This window comes from Oncorhynchus gorbuscha, linkage group LG25 (assembly GCF_021184085.1).
Source record: "Oncorhynchus gorbuscha isolate QuinsamMale2020 ecotype Even-year linkage group LG25, OgorEven_v1.0, whole genome shotgun sequence".
In the NCBI taxonomy this organism is placed as follows: domain Eukaryota; kingdom Metazoa; phylum Chordata; class Actinopteri; order Salmoniformes; family Salmonidae; genus Oncorhynchus; species Oncorhynchus gorbuscha.
The window spans coordinates 43,649,820-43,677,163 of NC_060197.1; the positions used below are offsets into that span (position 1 = coordinate 43,649,820).

General features: G+C 43.4%; 1 protein-coding gene across 2 annotated transcripts in view; it reads right to left on the reverse strand.

Annotated features, from left to right (window-relative positions):
- The window catches only part of arap2 (ArfGAP with RhoGAP domain, ankyrin repeat and PH domain 2), a 253,179-nt gene that overhangs the window by 199,239 nt on the left and 26,596 nt on the right, over window positions 1-27,344 (reverse strand). For both annotated transcript variants that reach the window (XR_006834916.1, XM_046328114.1), the window contains exons 7-8: window positions 24,845-24,914; window positions 3,422-3,542 (exon numbers count right to left, since the gene is read on the reverse strand). Coding sequence is in view for 1 of the 2 variants with exons in the window: in XM_046328114.1 (XP_046184070.1) it covers window positions 3,422-3,542; window positions 24,845-24,914 (191 nt within the window). In the remaining variant the exon portion in view is untranslated. The remainder of the gene's footprint in view (window positions 1-3,421; window positions 3,543-24,844; window positions 24,915-27,344) is intronic.

Below are 27,344 nucleotides of genomic sequence, written 5' to 3' on the forward strand. Positions count from 1 at the left end.
GATTAGTGAAAGAGAGAGATTAGTGAAAGAGATAGTTTAGTGAAATGAAAGAGATATTTTAGTGAAAGAGAGATTAGTGAAAGAGATATTTTAGCGAAAGAGAGAGATTAGTGAAAGAGATAGATTAGTGAAATATGAAAGAGAGATTAGTGAGAGAGAGAGATTAGTGAAAGATGAAAGAGAGAGATTAGTGAAAGAGAGAGATTAGTGAAAGAGAGAGATTAGTGAAAGAGAGAGATTAGTGAAAGAGAGAGATTAGTGAAAGAGAGAGATTAGTGAAAGAGAGATTAGTGAAATAGAGATTAGTGAAATATGAAAGAGAGATTAGTGAAAGAGAGATTAGTGAAAGAGAGAGATTAGTGAAAGAGAGAGATTAGTGAGATTAGTGAGAGAGAGAGATTAGTGAAAGAGATTATTTTAGTGAAAGAGAGAGATTAGTGAAAGAGAGAGATTAGTGAAATTAGTGAAAGAGAGATTAGTGAAAGAGAGAGATTAGTGAAAGAGATATTTTAGTGAAAGAGAGAGATTAGTGAAAGAGAGAGATTAGTGAAAGAGAGAGATTAGTGAAAGAGAGAGATTAGTGAAAGAGAGATTTTAGTGAAAGAGAGAGATTAGTGAAAGAGAGAGATTAGTGAAAGAGAGAGATTAGTGAAAGAGAGAGATTAGTGAAAGAGATATTTTAGTGAAAGAGAGAGATTAGTGAAAGAGAGAGATTAGTGAAAGAGAGAGATTAGTGAAAGAGAGAGATTAGTGAAAGAGAGATTAGTGAAAGAGAGAGATTAGTGAAAGAGAGAGATTAGTGAAAGAGAGAGATTAGTGAAAGAGAGTTTAGTGAAATAGAGACATTAGTGAAAGAGAGATTAGTGAAAGAGATATTTTAGCGAAAGAGAGAGATTAGTGAAAGAGATAGATTAGTGAAAAAGTTTATGAAATAGAGACATTAGTGAAAGAGAGATTAGTGAAAGATGAAAGAGAGAGATTAGTGAAAGAGAGAGATTAGTGAAATATGAAAGAGAGATTAGTGAAAGAGAGATTAGTGAAAGAGAGAGATTAGTGAAAGAGAGAGATTAGTGAAAGAGAGATTAGTGAAAGAGAGATTGGTGAAAGAGAGATTGGTGAAAGAGAGATGAGAGGGAAAAATAGAAAGTTGAAAAGAGGCTGAGATTTTCATTTGATTTCATTTTTAGGATCCCCATTAGCCGACCCCAAACAGTTGTAATGCATAAGCTTGACAAACAGCTCCGGTGGGGATGTTTTATCTTCTATAGGGAGAGTATAGAGAGAAGGAGAGGGAGGGGAGAGGGGACGATAGAGGGAAGTTAGAGGGAGAGGAGACTATAGAGGGAAATAGAGGAGACTATAGAGGGAAGATGGGGGAGAGAAGAGGAGACTATAGAGGGAAGCTAGAGGGAGAGGAGACTATAGAGGGAAATAGAGGAGACTATAGGGGGAAGAAAGAGGGAGAGGAGACTATAGAGGGAAGATAGAGGGAGAGGAGACTGTAGAGGGAAGATAAAGGATACTATAGAGGGAAGGAGAGGGAAGATAAAGGATAATTTTAGAGGGAAAATAAAGGGAGAGGAGACTATAGAGGGAGAGGAGACTAGAGGGAGAGGAGTCTATAGAGGAAAGATAGAAGAGACTATAGAGGGAGAGGAGACTAGAGGGAGAGGAGACTATAGAGGGAAGGAGGTGGAAGATAAAGGATAATTTTAGAGGGAAAATAGAGGGAGAGGAGACTAGAGGGAGAGGAGTCTATAGAGGAAAGATAGAAGAGACTATAGAGGGAGAGGAGACTATAGAGGGAAGATAGAAGAGACTATAGAGGGAGAGGAGACTATAGAGGGAGAGGAGACTATAGAGGGAGAGGAGACTAGAGGGAGAGGAGACTATAGAGGAAAGATAGAAGAGACTATAGAGGGAGAGGAGACTATAGAGGGAAGATAGAAGAGACTATAGAGGGAAGATAGAGGTAGAGGAAACTATAGTGGGAAGGAGAGGGAAGATAAAGGATAATTTTAGAGGGAAAATAGAGGGAGAAGAGACTAAAATGAGAGGAGACTAGAGGGAGAGGAGACTAGAGGGAGAGGAGACTATAAAAGGAGAGGAGACTAGAGGGAGAGGAGACTAGAGGGAGAGGAGACTATATAGGGTGAGGAAACTATAGAGGGAAGATAGAGGAGACTATAGAGGGAAGAAAGAGGAGACTATAGAGGGAGAGGAGACTATAGAGGGAGAGGAGAATATAGAGGGAGAGGAGACTATAGAGTGACGATAGAGGAGACTATAGAGGGAAGGTAGAGGAGACTATAGAGGGAAGGTAGAGCAGACTACATTGGAAAAGAGATGGAGGGGAGAGGAGAGGAGATTATAGAGAGAACATAGAGGAGACTATAGAGGGAAGAAAGAGGAGACTATAGAGGGAAGATGGAGGGAGGGGAGAGGAGACTATAGAGGGAAGATAGAGGAGACTATAGAGGGAAGTTAGAGGGAGAGGAGAGGAGACTATAGAGGGAAGAAAGAGGAGACTATAGAGGGAAGATGGAGGGAGGGGAGAGGAGACTATAGAGGGAAGATAGAGGAGACTATAGAGGGAAGTTAGAGGGAGAGGAGAGGAGACTATAGAGGGAAGAAAGAGGAGACCATAGAGGGAAGATAGAGGGAGAGGAGACTATAGAGGGAAGATAGAGGGAGAGGAGAGGAGACTATAGAGGGAAGATAGAGGGAGAGGAGAGGAGACTATAGAGGGAAGATAGAGGGAGAGGAGACTATAGAGGGAAGATAGAGGGAGAGGAGACTATAGAGGGAAGATAGAGACTATACAGGGAAGATAGAGGGAGGGAGGTGTAAGATGTAAGGGGCGAGGTGTAAGGTGTAAGATGTACGGGCCGAGGTATAAGGGCCGAGGTGTACGGGCCGAGGTGTAAGGAGGGAGGTGTAAGGAGGGAGGTGTACGGGCCGAGGTGTAAGGGGCGAGGTGTAAGGGCCGAGGTGTAAGGAGGGAGGTGTACGGGCCGAGGTGTAAGGGCCGAGGTGTAAGGAGCGAGGTGTAAGGGCCGAGGTGTACGGGCCGAGGTGTAAGGAGGGAGGTGTAAGGAGCGAGGTGTAAGGAGGGAGGTGTAAGGGCCGAGGTGTAAGGAGGGAGGTGTAAGGGCCGAGGTGTAAGGGCCGAGGTGTAAGGGCCGAGGTGTAAGGAGGGAGGTGTAAGGGCCGAGGTGTACGGGCCGAGGTGTAAGGAGGGAGGTGTAAGGAGGGAAGGTGTAAGGGCCGAGGTGTAAGGGCCGAGGTGTAAGGAGGGAGGTGTAAGGGCCGAGGTGTAAGGAGGGAGGTGTAAGGGCCGAGGTGTAAGGAGCGAGGTGTAAGGGCCGAGGTGTAAGGAGCGAGGTGTAAGGGCCGAGGTGTAAGGTGCGCTCCAGTTTACCTTCCCTCTCCAGCCGAAACACGAAGATCCTGAGGGAGGTGACCACTTCGAAGCGGTTGTCCCCCTGCCCTCGCACCTGCTTCATCACACTGCACGGTATCAGGCCTTTAGAGTACATCTCCTGTAGGAAGACACAGAGACAAAGAGGCTTCAGAAGAAGCATAGTGAGACGTTAAGGTGCACCCACATCACACACACACACACGCACACACCACACACACCACACACACACTCCCAAATGATACAAACAAACAGCATAGTATTCTCTGATAGAAACCTTAAAACAAAAGTGTCCCATATTTATATAACCACACTAGTAGGTCCGAAGTGTTTGTTGGCTGAACAGGGATTTAATTACCCCACACTCCAAACCAGCACAACAGGCAAATAATGAGCATGATGCCCTGGAGGCATCTGTGACCCTCATTCGCTGGTGTCCCAAGACAACGACACTGAAAGTATTGGGTCACATTGCTACATGGACAGAAACCAAGTCGAAAAACACACTGTGACAAACCAGACAACTATCCAAAACGTTCAAATGCCATCTCACCGTAGAGTATGAAGTTGATGCTAACTAGCTAACATTCCCACCGTATTAAGCTCGAATCTCCAACAAAAAGCCTGTAAAGCTTGTTGGTAGAGAAACAGGAAGTCCGGTATGTCACCTTAATGTTCTCTCCACACAGTGAATTAGAGGACATTATTTCAGGGTGTTGTAGCGGAATAAAGAGGGACGTCCAGACTTTGCATTATTCATATCAATAATGTAATTATCATTCCAAGAATGCTGGATAAAAAAAACTCTCTCTCTCTCTCTCTCTCTCTCTCTCTCTCTCTCTCTCTCTGTCTCTCTCTCTCTCTCTCTCTCTCTCTCTCTCTGTCTCTCTCTCTCACTCTGTCGCGACTCCTCCTTTCTGGAGAGAGTGAGCTAGACTCCTTTCTGGAGAGAGAAAGAGAGACAGAGAGAGAGAGACAGAGAGAGAGAGAGAGAGAGAGAGAGAGAGAGAGAGAGAGAGAGAGAGAGAGAGAGAGAGAGAGAGAGAGAGAGAGAGAGAAAGAGAGAGAGAGAGAGAGAGAGAGAGAGAGAGAGAGAAAGAGAGACAGAGAGAGAGAGAGAGAGAGAGAGAAAGAGAGACAGAGAGAGAGAGAGAGAGAGAGAGAGAGAGAGAGAGAGAGAGAGAGAGAGAGACAGAGAGAGAGAGAGAGAGAGAGAGAGAGAGAGAGAGAGAGAGAGAGAGAGAGAGAGAGAGAGAGAGAGAGAGAGAGAGAGAGAGAGAGAGAGAGAGAGAGAGAGAGAGAGAGAGAGAGAGAGAGAGAGAGAAAGAGAGAGAGAGAGAGAGAGAGAGAGAGAGAGAGAGAGAGAGAGAGAGAGAGAGAGAGAGAGAGAGAGAGAGAGAGAGAGAGAGAGAGAGAGAAAGAGAGACAGAGAGAAAGAGAGACAGAGAGAGAGAGCCAGCAAATCAAAATCAAATCAAATGTATTTATATCAGCTGATATGTCAAAGTGCTGTACAGAAACCCAGCCTAAAACCCCAAACAGCAAGCAATGCAGGTGTAGAAGCACGGTGGCTAGGAAAAACTCCTAGAAAGGCCAAAACCTAGGAAGAAACCTTGAGAGGAACCAGGCTATGTGGGGTGGCCAGTCCTCTTCTGGCTGTGCCTGGTGGAGATTATAACAGAACATGGCCAAGATGCAGTCCCGTTCAGCGAACTTTTGTGGCCTACCACTTCACGGTTGAGCCATTGTTGCTCCTAGACATTTTCACGTCACAATAACAGCACTGACAGCTGACCAGGCTCGCTCTAGCAGGGCAGAAACCTGACAAACTGAATTGTTGGGGAGGCAGCATCATGTGACGGTGCCACGTTGAAAGTAACTGACGGACCATTCTACCGCCAATGTTTGTCTAAGGAGATTGCATGGCTGAGTGCACAATTATATACTCCTGTCGGCTGCGGGTGTGGCTGAAGTAGTCGAATCCACTCATTTGAAGGAGTGTCCACATACTTTTGTCAATGTGGTGTACCTGCAGCCCTACCAGAAGATTGGTCGCAGAACGAAAATGAAGGTGGGATTTTAACAGCCTATTTACTGACACGGAGCACATAGTAGCACTGAGTCACCATAGGGCTGTGAACTTTGAACTTTTAATAAAGCTCTCTTTACCTCTACTTCTCTCTGGTTCTCCCCTCCTCTCTGTGTCTCTCACTTTTGCTCCGATTCTCTCTCTCTCTCGCTCTCTCCGTCTCCATTTAGATGGAGTATGGGGAGATGGGGAATATAAACACAAGTGGGAACCAACGACTCAATTATCAGCACTAAGCGGCATTAGGTGTAATGTGGTTTCGATGAAATTCATTGTTATAATGACGATTTTTGGGGTCATGTGGAAGAAGACGTTCAGCGTCATCTGTAAATACTATGATGGAGTGATGGAGGGAGGAAGATCAACAGAAGTTGTGGTCAAACAGTGAGCAGATACAATGTGTTTTGACAGCTGGGCCCAGAGGAATGCCTTGGAAGAAACGAGGCCTTCCTCTCTCTCAGTCAAGATAACGGACACACCTTATACACTACAACTCCTCAGTCAAGATAACGGACACACCTTATACACTACAACTCCTCAGTCAAGATAACGGACACACCTTATACACTACAACTCCTCAGTCAAGATAACGGACACACCTTATACACTACAACTCCTCAGTCAAGATAACGGACACACCTTATACACTACAACTCCTCAGTCAAGATAACGGACACACCTTATACACTACAACTCCTCAGTCAAGATAACGGACACACCTTATACACTACAACTCCTCAGTCAAGATAACGGACACACCTTATACACTACAACTCCTCAGTCAAGATAACGGACACACCTTATACACTACAACTCGCTCCATCTCTCCTGCACTCCTCTGTCTCTCCATCTCCCTCGCTTCGATCTTCCTCCGCTATCTGCTCTACTCATCCTTCTCTTCTCTTTCCTGTGTTGTTCTCTCACTTGTTCTTCTCTTTCCTGTGTTGTTCTCTCACTTGTTCTTCTCTTTCCTTTCCTGTGTTGTTCTCTCACTTGTTCTTCTCTTTCCTGTGTTGTTCTCTCACTTGTTCTTCTCTTTCCTGTGTTGTTCTCTCACTTGTTCTTCTCTTTCCTGTGTTGTTCTCTCACTTGTTCTTCTCTTTCCTGTGTTGTTCTCTCACTTGTTCTTCTCTTTCCTGTGTTGTTCTCTCACTTGTTCTTTTCTTTCCTTTTCTGTGTTGTTCTCTCACTTGTTCTTCTCTTTCCTGTGTTGTTCTCTCACTTGTTCTTCTCTTTCCTTTCCTGTGTTGTTCTCTCACTTGTTCTTCTCTTTCCTGTGTTGTTCTCTCACTTGTTCTTCTCTTTCCTGTGTTGTTCTCTCACTTGTTCTTCTCTTTCCTGTGTTGTTCTCTCACTTGTTCTTCTCTTTCCTTTCCTGTTGTCACGACTTCTGCCGAAGTCGTTGCCTCCTTGTTCGGGCGGTGCTCGGCGTTCGACGTCACCGGTCTTCTAGCCATCATTGATCCATTTTTCATTTTCCATTGGTTTTGTCTTGTCTTCCCACACACCTGTTTTCAATCCCATTCATTACCTGTTGTGTATTTAACCCACTTTTCAAGCCGGGAATTGTTTGGATAACGGGAGTGACTGTTGTCATGTACATATGTATTTATGTTTAGGCGTGTGTGTGTGTGTGTGTGTGTGTGTGTGTGTGTGTGTGTGTGTGTGTGTGTGTGTGTGTGTGTGTGTGTGTGTGTGTGTGTGTGTGTGTGTGTGTGTGTGTGTGTGTGTGTGTGTGTGTGTGTGTGTGTGTGTGTATCATTGTGTGTGTGTGTGTGTGTATCATTGTGTGTGTGTGTGTGTGTCATTGTGTGTGTGTGTGTGTGTCATTGTGTGTGTGTGTGTGTGTCATTGTGTGTGTGTGTGTGTGTCATTGTGTGTGTGTGTGTGTGTGTGTGTCATGTGTGTGTGTGTGTGTGTGTGTGTGTGTGTGTGTGTGTGTGTGTGTGTGTGTGTGTGTGTGTGTGTGTGTGTGTGTGTGTGTGTGTGTGTGTGTGTGTGTGTGTGTGTGTGTGTGTGTCAGAATTTGTCACATGCTTCAGGAAAGCAATTAACACACCTCTACGGACCTGAAAGCCTTCAATGACAGAGTGTGCATGTGGCTGGACAGAAAAGCTCCTATAGCAAACACTTATTGTCAATCTGGTGCTTCAGACCAACCAACCAACCAACACCGGGAACATATCAGTGGAGTAATAGTGACACCAACTGGTGATACGATGGAGCTGTGTGGAAATGCCCTTGACAACAATTAGAAAATTAGATGCTGGAACTTCCTTAGCAAACACTTCACTTTTAGGTCTTAAATGTAATTCTGTTAATTATATAAAATAAACAGACAAATGTAAGGTGTAAATTATTTTTTTGAAAAAGAGGGAGTAACACTACTTAATAAATAGACTGTATACCATGTACATTGATATATTTATTAATATATAGACTGTATACCATGTACATTGATATATTTATTAATAAATAGACTGTATACCATGTACATTGATATATTTATTAATATAGACTGTATTCCATGTACATTGATATATTTATTAATAAATAGACTGTACACCATGTACATTGATATATTTATTAATACATAGACTGTATACCACGTAGATTGTTATATTTATTAATAAATAGACTGTATACCATGTACATCGATATATTTATTAATATATAGACTGTATACCATGTACATTGATATATTTATTAATATATAGACTGTATACAATGAATATTGATATATCCTTTTGTAAATAGACTGTATATCATGTACATTGATATATTTATTAATACATAGACTGTATACCATGTACATTGATATATTTATTAGTAAATCGACTGTATACCATGTGCATTGACTGTATACCATGAATATTGATATATCTATTAGTAAATAGACTGTATACCATGTACATTGATATATTTATTAATATATAGACTGTATACCATGTACATCGATATATACAACTTTTTTCACAAACATTTTATTTTTATTTTCAATCAACTCATCTTCAAAACACTCTCCTGCAACCCGCCTCACCAATTTATATTTATAAATAAGTATTATTTACCTCAAATCTGCAATCCTCCAAGAAGCTAGCCAGAAGCTAGCCAGAAACTCCAAGAAGCTAGCCAGAAACTAGCCAGAAGCTAGCCAGAAGCTAATAGTTAGCTTCTTTACTGGCAAATCGTTAGTATTCAGCTAACCACGGTTTGTGGTCATCAGCTATCCTTTAGCTCGAAAATCTATCGCCAGTTTTGTACGGCGCAGCGCAGCGCGGCTCGGAACGGAACATACCGGACCAATTTTTCTCTCCATCTCCTTGGATTTCAACTGCTCTCTGGACATTCATTCCCAGATCTCACAGCTAGCTAGCTGCTATCCATGTGTCTATCTACTCTCGTCGATTCCGGAGCAAACATCAATGACTACTGAGCTAGCCAGCTCCGTCAATCACTCCTGAGCTCCGTCAATCACTCCTGGGCTGCAGTCACCTATCCGGACCCGTTTTACGGCCTACGCGGAGCCCCACCGGGCCTTCACAACTGGACTGCTGACGTTATCTACCCGAAGGAGATCCGGCTGGCTCCTCCGTCGCGACGTTACCTGAACGCTAATCTGCGGCCTGCTAACCGTTAGCTGTCTTACCGGCTGCTCTCAGAATAGACAATCGGACAATTTATTTATTTTTATTATTATTATGTTTCTTCTTGGGCCTCTATAACTATATCTATTGTTTTTATTTTTTTTGTTGTTTGTGATTTGGATTAATCCCCTCTACCACACGGAACCCCACTAATCTACTGACGGAACGCAAGAGGTGGCTAACAACAGACCTCCATCCTATGCTAGCTTGCTACCGATGTCCTGGCTAGCTGTCTAAATCACCGTGACCCCCAAACCAACCACTCCACTCACTGGACCCTTTTGATCACTCGACTAAGGATGCCTCTCCTTAATGTCAATATGTCTTGTCCATTGCTGTTCTGGTTAGTGTTTATTGGCTTATTTCACTGTAGAGCCTCTAGTCCTGCTCACTATACCTTCTCCAATTTATTCGTTCCAACACCCACACATGCAATGACATCTCCTGGTTTCAATGATGTTTCTAGAGACAATATCTCTCTCTTCATCACTCAATACCTAGGTTTACCTCCACTGTATTCACATCCTACCATACCATTGTCTGTACATTATACCTTGATGCTATTTTATCGCCCCCAGAAACCTCCTTTTACTCTCTGTTCCAGACGACCAATTCTTATTGCTTTTAGCCGTACCCTTATTCTTCTCCTCCTATGTTCCTCTGGCGATGTAGAGGTGAATCCAGGCCCTGCAGTGCCTAGCTCCACTCCTATTCCCCAGGCGCTCTCTTTTGATGACTTCTGTAACCGTAATAGCCTTGGTTTCATGCATGTTAACATTAGAAGCATCCTCCCTAAGTTTGTTCTATTCACTGCTTTAGCACACTCTGCCAACCCAGATGTTCTAGCTGTGTCTGAATCCTGGCTTAGGAAGACCACCAAAAATTCTAAAATTTTAATTCCAAACTACAACATTTTCAGACAAGATAGAACTGCCAAAGGGGGCGGTGTTGCAATCTACTGCAAAGATAGCCTGCAGAGTTCTGTCCTACTATCCAGGTCTGTACCCAAACAATTTGAACTTCTACTTTTAAAAATCCACCTCTCTAAAAACAAGTCTCTCACCGTTGCCACCTGCTATAGACCACCCTCTGCCCCCAGCTGTGCTCTGGACACCATATGTGAACTGATTGCCCCCCATCTATCTTCAGAGCTCGTGCTGCTAGGCGACCTAAACTGGAACATGCTTAACACCCCAGCCATCCTACAATCTAAACTTGATGCCCTCAATCTCACACAAATTATCAATGAACCTACCAGGTACCCCCCCAAAGCCTTAAACACGGGCACCCTCATAGATATCATCCTAACCAACTTCCCCTCTAAATACACATCTGCTGTCTTCAACCAAGATCTCAGCGATCACTGCCTCATTGCCTGCATCCGTAATGGGTCAGCGGTCAAACGACCTCGACTCATCACTGTAAAACGCTCCCTGAAACACTTCAGCGAGCAGGCCTTTCTAATCGACCTGGCCGGGGTATCCTGGAAGGATATTGATCTCATCCCGTCAGTAGAGGATGCCTGGATATATTTTTTAAATGCCTTCCTAACCATCTTAAATAAACATGCCCCATTCAAGAAATTTAGAACCAGGAACAAATATAACCCTTGGTTCTCTCCAGACCTGACTGCCCTTAACCAACACAAAAACATCCTATGGCGTTCTGCATTAGCATCGAACAGCCCCCGTGATATGCAGCTGTTCAGGGAAGCTAGAAACCGTTATACACAGGCAGTTAGAAAAGCCAAGGCTAGCTTTTTCAAGCAGAAATTTGCTTCCTGCAACACTAACTCAAAAAAGTTCTGGGACACTGTAAAGTCCATGGAGAATAAGAACATCTCCTCCCAGCTGCCCACTGCACTGAAGATAGGAAACACTGTCCACTGTCCACTGTCCACTGATAAATCCACCATAATGGAGCATTTCAATAAGCATTTTTCTACGGCTGGCCATGCTTTCCACCTGGCTACTCCTACCCCGGTCAACAGCACTGCACCCCCAACAGCAACTCGCCCAAGCCTTCCCCATTTCTCCTTCTCCCAAATCCATTCAGCTGACGTTCTGAAAGAGCTGAAAAATCTGGACCCCTACAAATCAGCCGGGCTAGACAATATGGACCCTTTCTTTCTAAAAATTATCTGCCGAAATTGTTGCCACCCCTATTACTAGCCTGTTCAACCTCTCTTTCGTGTCGTCTGAGATTCCCAAAGATTGGAAAGCAGCTGCTGTCATCCCCCTCTTCAAAGGGGGGGACACTCTTGACCCAAACTGCTACAGACCTATATCTATCCTACCATGCCTTTCTAAGGTCTTCGAAAGCCAAGTCAACAAACAGATTACCGACCATTTCGATTTCTCACCATACCTTCTCTGCTATGCAATCTGGTTTCAGAGCTGGTCATGGGTGCACCTCAGCCACGCTCAAGGTCCTAAACGATATCTTAACCGCCATCGATAAGAAACATTACTGTGCAGCCGTATTCATTGATCTGGCCAAGGCTTTCGACTCTGTCAACCACCACATCCTCATCGGCAGACTTGACAGCCTTGGTTTCTCAAATGATTGCCTCACATGGTTCACCAACTACTTCTCTGATAGAGTTCAGTGTGTCAAATCGGCTGGGTCTGCTGTCCGGACCTCTGGCAGTCTCTATGGGGGTGCCACAGGGTTCAATTCTTGGACCGACTCTCTTCTCTGTATACATCAATGAGGTCGCTCTTGCTGCTGGTGAGTCCCTGATCCACCTCTACGCAGACGACACCATTCTGTATACTTCCGGCCCTTCTTTGGACACTGTGTTAACAACCCTCCAGGCAAGATTCAATGCCATACAACTCTCCTTCCGTGGCCTCCAATTGCTCTTAAATACAAGTAAAACTAAATGCATGCTCTTCAACCGATCGCTACCTGCACCTACCCGCCTGTCCAACATCACTACTCTGGACGGCTCTGACTTAGAATACGTGAGAATACAACTACAAATACTTAGGTGTCTAGTTAGACTTTAAACTCTCCTTCCAGACCCATATCAAACATCTCCAATCCAAAGTTACATCTAGAATTGCCTTCCTATTTCGCAACAAAGCATCCTTCACTCATGCTGCCAAACATACCCTTGTAAAACTGACCATCCTACCAATCCTCGACTTTGGCGATGTCATTTACAAAATAGCCTCCAATACCCTACTCAACAAATTGGATGCAATCTATCATAGTGCAATCCGTTTTGTCACCAAAGCCCCATATACTACCCACCATTGCGACCTGTACGCTCTCGTTGGCTGGCCCTCACTTCATACTCGTCGCCAAACCCACTGGCTCCATGTCATCTACAAGACCCTGCTAGGTAAAGTCCCCCCTTATCTCAGCTCGCTGGTCACCATAGCATCACCCACCTGTAGCACACACTCCAGCAGGTATATCTCTCTAGTCACCCCCAAAACCAATTCTTTCTTTGGACGCCTCTCCTTCCAGTTCCCTGCTGCCAATGACTGGAACGAACTACAAAAATCTCTGAAACTGGAAACACTTATCTCCCTCACTAGCTTTAAGCACCAACTGTCAGAGCATCTTACAGATTACTGCACCTGTACATAGCCCACCTATAATTTATCCCAAACAACTACCTCTTTCCCAACTGTATTTAATTAATGTATTTATTTTGCTCCTTTGCACACCATTATTTTTATTTCTACTTTGCACATTCTTCCATTGCAAAACTACCATTCCAGTGTTTTACTTGCTATATTGTATTTACTTTGCCACCATGGCCTTTTTTGCCTTTACCTCCCTTCTCACCTAATTTGCTCACATTGTATATAGACTTGTTTATACTGTATTATTGACTGTATGTTTGTTTTACTCCATGTGTAACTCTGTGTCGTTGTATCTGTCGAACTGCTTTGCTTTATCTTGGCCAGGTCGCAATTGTAAATGAGAACTTGTTCTCAACTTGCCTACCTGGTTAAATAAAGGTGAAATAAATAAAAAATAAATAAATAAATATAGACTGTATACCATGTACATTGATATATTTATTAATATATAGACTGTATACCATGAACATTGATATATGTATTAGTAAATAGACTGTATAACATGTACATTGACTGTATATCATGTACATTGATATATTTATTAATATATAGACTGTATACCATGAACATTGATATATGTATTAGTAAATAGACTGTATAACATGTACATTGACTGTATACCATGTACATTGATATATGTATTAGTAAATAGACTGTATAACATGTACATTGACTGTATATCATGTACATTGATATATTTATTAATAAATAGACTATATACCATGAACATTGATATATGTATTAGTAAATAGACTGTATAACATGTACATTGACTGTATATCATGTACATTGATATATTTATTAATAAATAGACTATATACCATGAACATTGATATATGTATTAGTAAATAGACTGTATAACATGTACATTGACTGTATATCATGTACATTGATATATTTATTAATAAATAGACTATATACCATGAACATTGATATATGTATTAGTAAATAGACTGTATAACATGTACATTGACTGTATATCATGTACATTGATATATTTATTAATAAATAGACTATATACCATGAACATTGATATATTCTAAAAACGGTGAAAAAGAAAAAACAAACGCTCAGATAAAGAGCAGTGAGGTGTTAGGAAGAGAGAGAGAGATTTTTGCATTAAGGGGCTTTGCAGTATAACAGACAGACGGATCACTCATCTCCTTTGCCTCAACACACACACACACACACACACACACACACACACACACACACACACACACACACACACACACACACACACACACACACACACACACACACACACACACAAAATCCTAGCTTTGGGGCTAGCGCTTTCAAAAACTGACAGACAGGTTCACATGTGACGTAAGATCGCCCCCCCCAGGGGTTCTGTTGAGGGCCCCGTTCGGCCCCTGGAGGCTCCTATATGTCTGAGAGTCAGAGGTTGACGAAATCGGACGAAAGGAGGTGATTGACACTTATCGTCGTCTAGGGAAACCCTCGGGGGGGGCGGAGTGAGAAGTTGAGAACGCCACTCTCTCAACTCTCCCACGCCACTGATGATATCAAACAGCCTGGAGACCATAGGGTGGTGATTACTTTAGTCTGGGAACATTGGAGAGCCTTAGAACTAGGTAGTGGGTGATGATGACAGAGGGGGATGAGAGAGATGGAAGGAGTAAAAGTAGGAAAAGTTGTGTAAAGTTGATAAAAGTTTCCCATAATGCATTGGGAGACTCCAAGGGTGTTTTTTTTTCTTCTTTCTTTCCTGCAACCAGAAACGTGTGGGAATCCTGAATATTTGGGAAAAGTCAGATGCAATAATTACATAAATAACACCACAGTGTCCCTAAGTGTCCCTAACCCACAGTGTCCCTAACCCCACAGTGTCCCTAACACCACAGTGTCCCTAACCCCACAGTGTCCCTAACCCCACAGTGTCCCTAACCCCACAGTGTCCCTAACCCCACAGTGTCCCTAACACCACAGTGTCCCTAACCCCACAGTGTCCCTAACCCCACAGTGTCCCTAACACCACAGTGTCCCTAACACCACAGTGTCCCTAACACCACAGTGTCCCTAACACCACAGTGTCCCTAACACCAGTGTCCCTAACACCACAGTGTCCCTAACCCCACAGTGTCCCTAACCGCACAGTGTCCTTAACCCCACACTCTTCAACGTTCCCCCTCAGCCTCGGACAAAAGTTGGCATTGAGGGAGTGCCAACCTGCCTTGTGCCAATTTCATGTTTCCCGGTCACTGACCCCAACGTAGTGGTGTGATGTGGGATCAGTCTTGACCAATCACAGACAGCAGAGCAGAGAGAGACTGAAGAGAACCTCTCCCTTTCACCCAGATTGTGATCCTGCTCTGCTCCTGAGGCAGCGACATCACATTCAATTTCCTACTTTAAAAAGTCTAAAAACACTACCTATCCCCTCCCCACACCGCCCTTAAATCAAATCAAATACAATTGTATTGGCCACGTACACATATTTAACAGATGTTATGGCAGGAGTAGTGAAACGCTTGTGTTCCTAGCTCCAACAGTACAGTAGTATCTAAAACAATTCACAACAATACACACAAATCTAAATAGTAAAATAATGAATTAAGAAATACATAAATATTAGATCAAGCAATGTCGGAGTGGCATTGACACGCCCCTCCCTTACCACCCAAGCCTACAACCAACACCCACTGTGATACCGAGGACTAAACACTGAGTTGCCGCCTCTCTCCTTCCCTCCCCTCCCTCCCTCGAAACTGACTTACATTGCTGCGAGCGACCCATGTCCCAATAAATAAACCGACAAACGCAATGGAAAAATAGAGAGGGAGAGAAAGAGGGAGAACTGTAATTAGTAAGTGATTAACGAGTGGCATCAGGCAAGGTTTGTATTATTGATTGTGATGTTGGGCAAAGCTGCAACGCTGCCTGCCTGCCTGCCTGTCTGCCTGCCGAAAACGTGCGGGCCTAGCCCAGGGAGATGCACACTGAGGGCGCCGACAAACACCACACAGAGTCAGAAAGACACACACAGAGAAACACACAGTAAGAAAAGCACGTTGTCAGAAACACACACAGAGAAACACACACACAGTCAAACACACAAAGAGAAACACACACACACAGTCAAACACACAAAGAGAAACACACACACAGTCAAACACACAAAGAGAAACACACACACACAGTCAAACACACAAAGTCTCCCATTCTCAGTTATAAGTTGCCTGCTCTGATGAGGGTCTATGTCAAGATCAATAAGTTACAAACACAAATTGAGAAACACATTCTCTTTACACTACAAGTTCAGTCTGCTGAGAGTCAGATGCAAAGACAAAAAGGTTCAGTCAAACACCCAGAATGAAAGAGAATCCAAACCTCACTCATCTATACAGTAGCCTTAAATAGTCTCCCATTCTCAGTTAGCTCAGAGTCAATGCTTTCTGTCTCATGATGAGGGTCTGATGACAGTAAAAACAAGAGCTTCAAAACTGCATAAACAGTCTGATGTCAAAACAAAAATTCAGAAATTCCATTCTGTCTGTCTGTCTGTCTGTCTGTGTCTGTCTGTCTGTATCTGAGTCAGATGCTGTCTGTCTGTCTGTCTGTCTGTCTGTCTGTAAGCCACTGTCTGTCTGTCTGTCTGTATGGAAGCCTGTCTGTCTGTCTGTCTGTCTGTCTGTCTGTCTGTATCTGTGGTCAGCCTGTCTGTCTGTCTGTCTGTCTGTCTGTCTGTCTGTGGTCAGCCTGTCTGTCTGTCTGTCTGTCTGTCTGTCTTTCTGTCTCCATAACTGTCTGTCTGTCTGTCTGTCTGTACAGTCAAAAACAAGAGCTGTCAAAACTGTGGTCAGCCTGTCTAAACAGTCTGTCTGTCTGTCTGTCTGTCTGTCTGTCTGTAAAAATGTCTGTCTGTCTGTTATCTGTGGTCAGCCTGTCTGTCTGTCTGTCTGTCTGTCTGTCTGTATCTGTGGTCTGTCTGTCTGTCTGTATCTGTGGTCAGCCTGTCTGTCTGTCTGTCTGTCTGTCTGTCTGTCTGTCTGTCTGTCTGTCTGTCTGTATCTGTGGTCAGCCTGTCTGTCTGTCTCTCTCTGGTCTGTCTCTCTCTCTCTCTCTCTCTCTCTCTCTCTCTCTCTCTCTCTCTGGTCTGTCTGTATCTCTGGTCTGTCTGTCTCTCTCTCTGGTCTGTCTGTCTCTCTCTGTTCTGTCTGTCTGTCTGTCTGTCTGTCTGTATCTGTGGTCTGTCTGTCTGTCTGTATCTGTGGTCAGCCTGTCTGTCTGTCTGTCTGTCTGTCTGTCTGTCTGTATCTGTGGTCAGCCTGTCTGTCTGTCTGTCTGTCTGTCTGTCTGTCTGTATCTGTGGTCTGTCTGTCTGTCTGTATCTGTGGTCAGCCTGTCTGTCTGTCTGTCTGTCTGTCTGTCTGTCTGGTCTGTCTGTCTGTGGTCAGCGTGTCTGTCAGTCTCTCTCTGGTCTGTCTGTCTGTCTCTCTCGCTCTCTCTCTCTCTCTCTCTCTCTCTCTCTGGTCTGTCTGTCTGTATCTCTGGTCTGTCTGTCTCTCTCTCTGGTCTGTCTGTCTCTCTCTGGTCTGTCTGTCTGTCTGTGGTCAGCGTGTCTGTCAGTCTCTCTCTGTTCTGTCTGTCTGTCTGTGGTCAGCGTGTCTGTCAGTCTCTCTCTGTTCTGTCTGTCTGTCTGGTCAGCGTGTCTGTCAGTCTCTCTCTGTTCTGTCTGTCTGTCTGTGGTCAGCGTGTCTGTCAGTCTCTCTCTGTTCTGTCTGTGGTCAGCGTGTCTGTCAGTCTCTCTCTGTTCTGTCTGTCTGTCTGTCTGTCTGTGGTCAGCGTGTCTGTCAGTCTCTCTCTGTCTGTCTGTGGTCAGCGTGTCTGTCAGTCTCTCTCTGGTCTGGTCTGTCTGTCTCTCTCTGTCTGTCTGTGGTCAGCGTGTCTGTCAGTCTCTCTCTGTTCTGTCTGTCTGTCTGTCTGTCTGTCTGTCTGTCTGTCTGTCTGTCTGTCTGTCTGTCTGTCTGTCTGTCTGTCTGTCTGTCTGTCTGTCTGTCTGTCTGTCTGTCTGTCTGTCTGTCTGTCTCTGTCTCTGTCTCTGTCTCTGTCTGTCTCTGTCTCTGTTCTGTCTCTGTCTGTCTGTCCTGGTCTGTCTCTCTCTGTTCTGTCTGTCTCTGGTCTGTCTGTGTCTGTCTGTCTGGTCTGTCTGTCTGTCATGTCTGTCTGTTTCTGTTCTGTCTGTCTGTCTGTGGTCTGTCTGTCAGTCTCTCTCTGGTCTGTCTGTCTGTCTCTCTCGCTCTCTCTCTCTCTCTGGTCTGTCTGTCACTGGTCTGTCTGTCTGTCTCTCTCTGGTCTGTCTGTATCTCTGGTCTGTCTGTCTCGCTCTCTCTGGTCTGTCTGTCTCTCTCTGTTCTGTCTGTCTGTCTCTGGTCTGCCTGTCTCTTGTCAGCCTGGATGTCTCTCTCTGTTCTGTCTGTCACTGGTCTGTCTGTCTGTCTGTTTCTGGTCTGTCTGTCACTGGTCTGTCTGTATGTCTGTCTGGTCTGTCTGTCACTGGTCTGTCTGTATGTCTGTCTCTGGTCTGTCTGTATGTCTGTCACTGGTCTGTCTGTATGTCTGTCTCTGGTCTGTCTGTATGTCTGTCTCTGGTCTGTCTGTATGTCTGTCTCTGGTCTGTCTGTCTGTCTGTATGTCTGTCTCTGGTCTGTCTGTCACTGGTCTGTCTCTGGTCTGTCTGTCTCTGGTCTGTCTGTCACTGGTCTGTCTGTCACTGGTCTGTCTGTCACTGGTCTGTCTGTCTGTCTGGTCTGTCTGTCTGTCTCTGGTCTGTCTGTCTGTCTGTCTGTCTGTCTGTCTGTCTGTCTGTCTGTCTGTCTGTCTGTCTGTCTGTCTGTCTGTCTGTCTGTCTGTCTGTCTGTCTGTCTGTCCTCTCTGATCACTCTAAAGGTTTAGCTCTTCTTCCCCTCCCTTGCTCCAGTCAAGGCAGCACTAAGCGTAACCTAACCTTTCACGCTGGAAGAGGAGAACAGACAGATAGATGAAGATAAGAGATAAGAGAGGAGGGAGAAAGAGCGAGAGAGAGCGAGAGCGAGAGCGAGAGCGAGAGCGAGAGCGAGAGCGAGAGAGAGAGCGAGAGAGCGAGAGAGAGAGAGAGAGAGAGAGAGAGAGAGAGAGAGGCAGAGAGGCTGAGGGAGAGAAGAGGGACGAAGAGAGAGAGACAGAGGGCGGGAGAAAGGGAGAGATCTGCCGAGGGAGGCAGTAAAGAGTCTTCCTGCACTCCTCTCCTCTTCCCTTCAGCAGCAGATGTTGTGCCAATATCGATATGCTGCACTGTACAGTCAGGCACCAAGAGCCACTGGTACCCATTTAAGTGTGACAGAATGTCACTCTGTCCTTGATCCCATTCTTTACAGTGCCATGTTAATGATAGTAGAGAAAAGGGGAACGGCATAGACCGGATGGGTTGGATTTACACTACATGGTCAAAAGTATGTGGACATGTACTCATTGTCTAACATCTAATTCCAAAATCATGGGCATTAGTATGGAGTTGGTCCCTTTTTGCTGCTATAACAACCTCTACTCTTCTGGGAAGGCTTTCTCCTTCTGGGAAGGTGTTCGATGGGTTGAGGTCAGGCCTCTGTGCAGGCCAGTCAAGTTCTTCCACACCGATCTCAACAAACCATTTCTGTATGGACCTCACTTTGTGCATGGGGGCATTGTCATGCTGAAACAGGAATTTGCCTTCCTCAAACTGTTGCCACAAAGTTGGAAGCACAGAATCATCAAGAATGTCATTGTATACTGCAGCGTTAATATTTCCCTTCACTGGAAGTAAAGGACCTGGCCCGAACCATGAAAAACAGTCCCAGACCATTATTCCTCGTTCACCAAACTTTACAGTTGGCACTATGCATTGGGGTAGTGATGTCGGCATCCGCCAAACCCAGATTCGTCTATCGAACTGCCAGATGGTGAAGCGTGATTCATCACTCCAGAGAATGAGTTTCCACTGCTCCAGAGTCCAAAGGCGGCGAGCTTTACACCACTCCAGCCGACACTTGGCATTGTGCATGGTGATCTTAAGCTTGTGTACAGCTGCTCGGCCAACGAAACCCATTTCCTGAAGCTCCAGACGAACAGTGATTGTGCTGGCGATGCTTCCAGAGGCAGTTTGGACCTTGGTAGTGAGTGTTAAGACATTTTTGCACACTACGCGCTTCAGCACTTCAGCGTTCTGTGAACTTGTGTGGCCTACCACTTCGTGTCTGAGCCGTTGTTGCTCCTAAATGTCTCTACCTCACAATAACAGCACTTAGAGTTGACCGGGGCAGCTCTAGCAGGGCAGACATTTGATAAACTAACTTGTTGAAGAGGTGGCATCCTATGACGGTGCTATGTTGAAAGTCACTGAGCTCTTCAGTAAGGCCATGGAGATTGCATAGCTGTGTGCTCGATTTTGTACACATGTCAGCAATGGGTGTGGCTAAAATAGCCAAATCCATTCATTTGAAGGGGTGTCCACATACTTTAGTATATACAGTGCATTCAGAATGTATTCAGACCCCTTGACTTTTAAGTTACAGCCTTATTCTAAAATGGATTATATAGTTGTTTCCCTCATTAATCTACACACCCCATAATACCCCATAATGACATCACAATACACCATAATGACATCACAATATCCCCATAATGACATCACAATACCCCATAATGACATCACAATACCCCATAATGACAAAGCAAAAACTGGTTTTTCCAAATGTATAAAAAATAATAAAGGAAATACCACATTCACATAAGTATTCAGACCCTTTACTGAATATTTTGTTGAAGCGCCATTGGCAGCGATTACAGCCACGAGTCTTCTTGGGTTACAAGCTTGGCACACCAGTATTTGGGGAGTTTCTCTGCAGATCCTCTCAAGCTCTGTCAGGTTGGCTGACTCACTGCTAGCCCTCTATAGGTTTTGTACCTAATGTTTCACATTTTGGGGAATTTTCTTAGGTGTAAACATTCCGTGGGAATTAATGGGAATATATGGGAATTAATGGGAATATTACAATTCAAATTAATATGTATACCATTTCAAATATAAATGTTTTTTGCATTGGATAAATTTACCATATCATATGGAGACAGAAAAATAAAGGTTTTATCTTATAAGTAGACATAATTACAAATGAATAAATCCTTCCAAAAATAAAAAAAATAAAATAATATGTTATTATATTATACAATAATATGTTACGAATTGAACTTTAATTAAATCAGTTGACTCTTGACATGGGATGATTTCACTGGATAACAAATGAAAGGGAATATTGAATGATCCCCAATAATATATCGTATCTCCCCAAAAATGTTTTCAACATACATCTGGAAAATGATAGTCTAGAAACTAAAGCTTTGGTTGTCTTCCTCTCAGGTTTCCGTGTCTTCTCCCTGGACCTCCTCAATGTCCACCTCTTGAACATCAGACTGAGGCCTCATCTTCCATGACACTTTCCAACCTTGTTGAGGATGGCTCGTTGTCAGGTCCAAAAAGCCTCAAATGTGCCCGGATGAACACCAATTTTTAAACCTTGTATTGGTCAGCTTGTTGCGTGCTTTGGTGTGTGTGTTCCTAAACAAGGACCAGTTGCGCTCTGAAGCAGCTGATGTCGGTGGGATTTGGAGGATGATGGAGGCAACAGGGGAAAGAGCCTCAGATCCACAAAGTCCCTTCCACCAGGTGGCTGATGAGATATGTTAGCACGACTGCCATATTTCATCTCCATCCCAAAGCCCTTGCTTGGAAGTCTACTTCACCAGACTGCCAAGAACCTTGCCCTCATCCAGGCCAAGGTGTCGAGACACGATAGTGATAACACCATGGGCCTTGTTGATTTCTGTACCAGACAGGCTGCTCTTGCCAGCATTCTTGGAGTCCAACATGTACGCTGTGGCATGTATGGGCTTCAGGCAGAAGTCTTCAAGCTTTTTGATGTATTTCAGAACTGCAGTTTCCTCTGCTTGGAGCAACAGTGATGTGGGCAGGGCAGTACGGATTTCTTCTCGTACATCTGCAAGCAGAATCTAAACATCAGACAGGATGGCATTGTCACCCTCAATCCGTGCAATGGCTACTGCTATAGGTTTCAGGGGTTTCAGGCTGCTTACCACTCTCTCCCAAAATACATCATCCAGGAGGATCCTCTTCATGGGCCTGGCCAAATCGGTAGACTTTTGACTTTTCTTGGAGAGATTCCTTCCACTCCAGGAGACTGTCAAACATGATGACAACATACATAGACAGCTCGAGCAAGACAATCATCAGCATTACTCTGACTACATTCCTCCATCGAGTCAAATTCATCATTTTCACCTTGAATAGAAGTAGAGAGACTTTTGTCAGAGGTTGCTTAATGTTAGCACTGAGGGAACTTGGCCAGATGATTCTGCATCTTTGTTGCATTCTTTACATATGATTTGGCAAATATTTATATTAATATTAATATTAAATAAATTAATTAAATTAATAAATTAATAATAAATTAATATTTATTTGCAAATATACAAAGCTTTTCCTTCTACATTAGCTGCAGTGAAATGTCTCCACACATCAGATAGTGCCCGTGGCATTTTCCTGTAAAGATTTGTTTTTTAAATTGTAAATTAAAATTAAAATACAATTCCACGTACAAATTAATATTTAGATTAAAAAAACTCCTTTGTGAAATGTTTTAACTTTGAAACATGTTTACAAACATGTTCGTAGAGCTCCATGAAACAGGTGTATGGACATGTATGGAAACAGGTGAATTAACACTCCTCAGTTAGTAGGCTCAAGCCAGCTAAAACCCACATGGTAGCAAAAACTAACTAGCAGAAAGTGTTAAGTTAGAAATGATTTAAACACACTTTTCTGTAGGCTACTATTACTAGTTAACAAAAAAATAATGCATGTCATATAAAATATGTTCACCCCTCCCAGTATTCTAATCTAAATTTACCAGAAATGTGATGGAAGAATGCACTGTACATGCAGAGGGTTGCAATTCCTTTGAATTGGGGTTAGTTTAACCAAAATATGCCACAAGATCTAGAATTAACTTATGTGTATCCCACAAAAAAAAAGTTCACTGTTGTTATAAGCCAACTTTTTTGATTAATTGAAGCAAAATTCCCAGGCTTAACTTCCCATGGAAAATGTCCAGAAATATTCCAGAAATTTACTGGAAAGTTTCTGAATCATCGCAACCCTAGTCACTGCATAGCGATTTTCTGGTCTCTCCAAATATGTTTGATCGGTTCAAGTCCGGGTTCTGGCTGGGCCAATCAAGGACATTCATAGACTTGATCCGAAGCCACTCCTGCGTTGTCTTGGCTGTGCGCTTAGGGTCGTTGTCCTGTTGGAAGGTGAACCTTCTTGGTTTCATCAGACCAGATAATTGCGTTTCTCATGGTCTGAGAGTCTTTAAGTGACATTTGGTAAACTCCAAGCAGGCTGTCATATACCTTTACTGAGGAGTGGCTTCCGTTCGGCCACTCTACAATAAAGGCATGATTGGTGGAATGCTGTAGAGATGGTTGTCCTTCTGGAAGGTTCTTCCATCTCCACAGAGGAACTGTGGAGCTCTGTGGGTTCTTGGTCACCTTCCTGACCAAGGCCCTTCTTCCTGATTGCTCAGTTTGGCCGGGCGGCCAGCTCTAGGAAGAGTCTTGGTGGTTCCAAACTTCCTCCATTTAAGAATGATGGAGGCAACTGTGTCCTTGGGGACTTTCAATGCTGCAGACATGTTTTGGTACTCTTCCAGTGATCTGTGCCCTGACACAATCCTGTCTTGGAGCTCTACAGACAATTCCTTCGACCTCATGGCTTGGTTTTTGCGCTGAACCCTTTTATAGACAGGTGTGTCTTTTCAAATCATGTCCAATCAATTGAATTTACCACAGGCGGACTCCAATCAAGTTGTAGATACATCAAGGATGATCAATGGAAACAGGATGCACCTGAGCTCAATTTTGAGTCTCATTGCAAAGGGTCTGAATATTTTTGTAAATAAGGTATTTCTGTGTTTTCTTCTTAATACCTTCTTTTTTTAAATCCATTATAGAATAAGGCTGTGAAGTAACAAAGTGTGGAAAAAGTCAAGGGGTCTGAGTACTTTCAGAATGCACTGTGCACTTTTCTAATGCAATGTTTGGGTGGATGGATCAGAGGGTTGGATGGATCAGAGGGGTGGATGGATCAGAGGGGTGGATGGATCAGAGGGTGGATGTGTGGGTGGATGGATCAGAGGGGTGGATGGATCAGAGGGGTGGATGGATCAGAGGGGTGGATGGATCAGAGGGGTGGATGGATCAGAGGGGTGGATGTGTGGGTGAATGGATCAGAGGGGTGGATGGATCAGAGGGGTGGATGGATTAGAGGGGTGGATGGATCAGAGGGGTGGATGGATCAGAGGGGTGTATAGATTAGAGGGGTGGATGTGTAGGTGGATGTATTGGAGGGGTGGATGTATTAGAGGGGTGGTTGTATTACAGGGGTGGATGTGCTGTATTTGTCTTTGGACAGTGACTTGTCTTTCTTTGTTTTCTTTCAGCACGTTGGGTGTAAAATTATACAATTACCATGATGTTAGTCCAGACTGTCAGATTTATTTGAGGGTATTTTCATCCTTATCAGGTGAACTGTTTAGAAATGAAGCACTTTTTGAACATAGTTTCTCCCCTCCCCCCATTTTACACCACAGCGCCAAAACTAACAAAACATGTATTTACAGTCCAAATACATTTGGACCTCATTGTAGGTGCTGTACCTACTATTGTGTTGGTACAGAATACCTTTCTTCAGATAATGAAGATGTGGTGGAGTGTGTGTGTAGGAGGAAGTTATGAACATGTGTGGTTGATTAGAAGACATGCCTGTTAGTGTGGTAGTGGTAGCGTGCAAAACGTTAGAGGTGAAAGCACTTGGTGTGTGTGTGTGTGTGTGTGTGTGTGTGTGTGTGTGTGTGTGTGTGTGTGTGTGTGTGTGTGTGTGTGTGTGTGTGTGTGTGTGTGTGTGTGTGTGTGTGTGTGTGTGTGTGTGTGTGTGTGTGTGTGTGTGTGTGTGTGTGTGTGTGTGACTGACCTTATCATTGTTGTAATAAGAGAGGTTCTCTCCATCAAACTTCACCCATCTTCTCTGAAAGACACAGTTTCTGAAAGTGAAAGAAGGAAAGTTGAAGAGCTGAAAGTAGTATGAATGTAAACAATAAAAATAAAATTAAATGAAAAGTTTTGCTTTGAACTACTACAGAACAGCATGTCCACCCAACCACAAGACAAGTTAAATCAAGTTCATTCTGTACAGTAGAATAGTATCATGCAGAAGCCTGCCATATGGTACAGTAAAACAGGGTGTGGGTTATGCTGTTAAAATAAATGAATATTCAACATCTCAAACTAAGGCAGGTTGACAACTCTATGCTAATCATGTGGTTTCAGAAGAAGGGCACAAAAACAAAAAAAAGGGAAGTGACAGATTATTTTTTTGTAAGAGGAACTATGAAAGCATTTAAACAAGCAGAGAAATACTAATATAAATTAAAGCAACCGCTGGCTTGCTCTGAGGTTGTGAAAACTAAAATAAGGTTTGGTTTCTCACACCTAAACAGAAGAGGATGAGAACAGAAACAAGAAGCTCTGTTAACCCACTTAAGGATTCTGGGTAGTCCTTGGTCGAGTTCCTGCACGACTACATTTGAGACGCATACCAGATCTTACAACGCCTGGGTATTTAAAAAAGGTACACTATGCAGAAAAACGCTCCTCCATTTCCTGGTTGCTAAACTTCTAATAGTTCGCCTAATTTCAGTTTATGTGACAAAACAAGCAACGTATAGTGTGGAGATTTATTCTATCATCTCAACCGCTCTGAAATATATTAGAAATAACCAAAAATATTGTACTTTCAGCTTTTTGAAGCTGGTGTACAAAACCCGAAAGATGTAACAGCACAAACTAAATCTACCACAGGCAGTTTAGTGTAACCTTTGACCTCTGCCAAAAAGATCTGGGCATTAATGGCACAGGTGGTATGCTTGTATAACTGCAAGGGTTGCTGGTGGCTAATAGCTCAAATCGGTTTTGAACTACCTATCAAAGTATGCTAGAATTTACCATGGATAGTCAAAAGTAATTTTCTGTAGTTTTCAGAAGGTGAATAATTCAATTCATTGTGACATTCTTACATTTAAGCAATAAGGCACGAAGGGGTGTGGCATATGGCCAATATACAACGGCTAAGGGCTGTTCTTAAGCACGACGCAACACGGAGTGCCTGGACACAGCCCTTAGCCGTGGTATATTGGCCATATACTACAAAACCCCGAGATGCCTTATTGCTACAATAAACTGGCTACCAATCTATTTAGAGCAGTAAAAAATAAATGCTTTGTCATACCCGTGGTCAGACAATCACCATTCAGGGCACGAACCATCCAATTTATAATGTAAAATATGATTCAATTCCAACTGAAATAAATAAATTAAAAAACGGTTATAAGTTAATGATCTTTGAAGGTCATATACCTCAGCCATAAAGACACAACAAAAAGATCCCCCTCGTACACTAGGGCCACATCTTACATGTTCCTTATACAGCTTGTAAACCCTACACGTTTATATAGCCCCATTAGGGACATTAGCCCCTCCCCCCACCCCTCGCTAGCTATTGTTATCTAGCTTCTGTGTCGAGCTGTTGTTGTCAGCTGTTTTCATCTGGCTCTAACTAGCTAGTCGCTGTAACAAACCTTCCATAAAAAAATATATAGCTTGCTCTCTTCCTTTGCCTGTTGTCGGTAGCTAATTAGATAGCTTTCAGCTGACAGGTGTTAGCTAGCTAGCTAGCTACAGAGGCTGGCTGCTGGACTTTGGACAAGAAACGTTAGCTAGATAACATTAGCTAGCTAATCAAAAATATTTTTGTATTTATTATCCTCAGCTTGAATACCGCCATACAGCTAGCTAGCTACAGTAGACTAGATTTGTTCTCAGCCACTTCTTACAACTGGCAGGATGTGGCAGCTGTGTTGTTGCCGAGCAACTGAGTTGACCCAGTTAGAGCTCTGAGATTCAGCTGAAAAGATGTCAGAAATGCTACAAAAAGGTAGCACATCGTTGAGACTGAAATGTGCATGTGAGAGCAATTCAATTCTAAAAACGGTTGCACCTACAAACTTAGTCACTTATTTATTTTCGTTTTTTTTTCACTTTAGTTCATTTCGTAAATATTTTCTTAACTAAATTTCTTGAACTGCATTGTTGGTTAAGGGCTTGTAAGTAAGCATTTCACGGTAAGGTTGTGCGCATGTGACAAATACAATTTGATTTGATTTGAATCCAAAATGTTTTAAATCCAAAAGGTCACTTAAATGGACGCTATAGTTTAGTTTTAATCCGACATGTAGAATTTGAGCTAGGTAAACGCAGACAACTCAATTGCTAACAACCCTGTTAAAAATCCGGTATGTTGTTCTCTGTAACAGCTGGACGGCACATGACGATAGGCAAGGAGTGTGTTGTGTACCTCCAATCAAGTTGATTTGTGAATTTTCATCGACATTAGTGTGATATTGGCTCATATATGA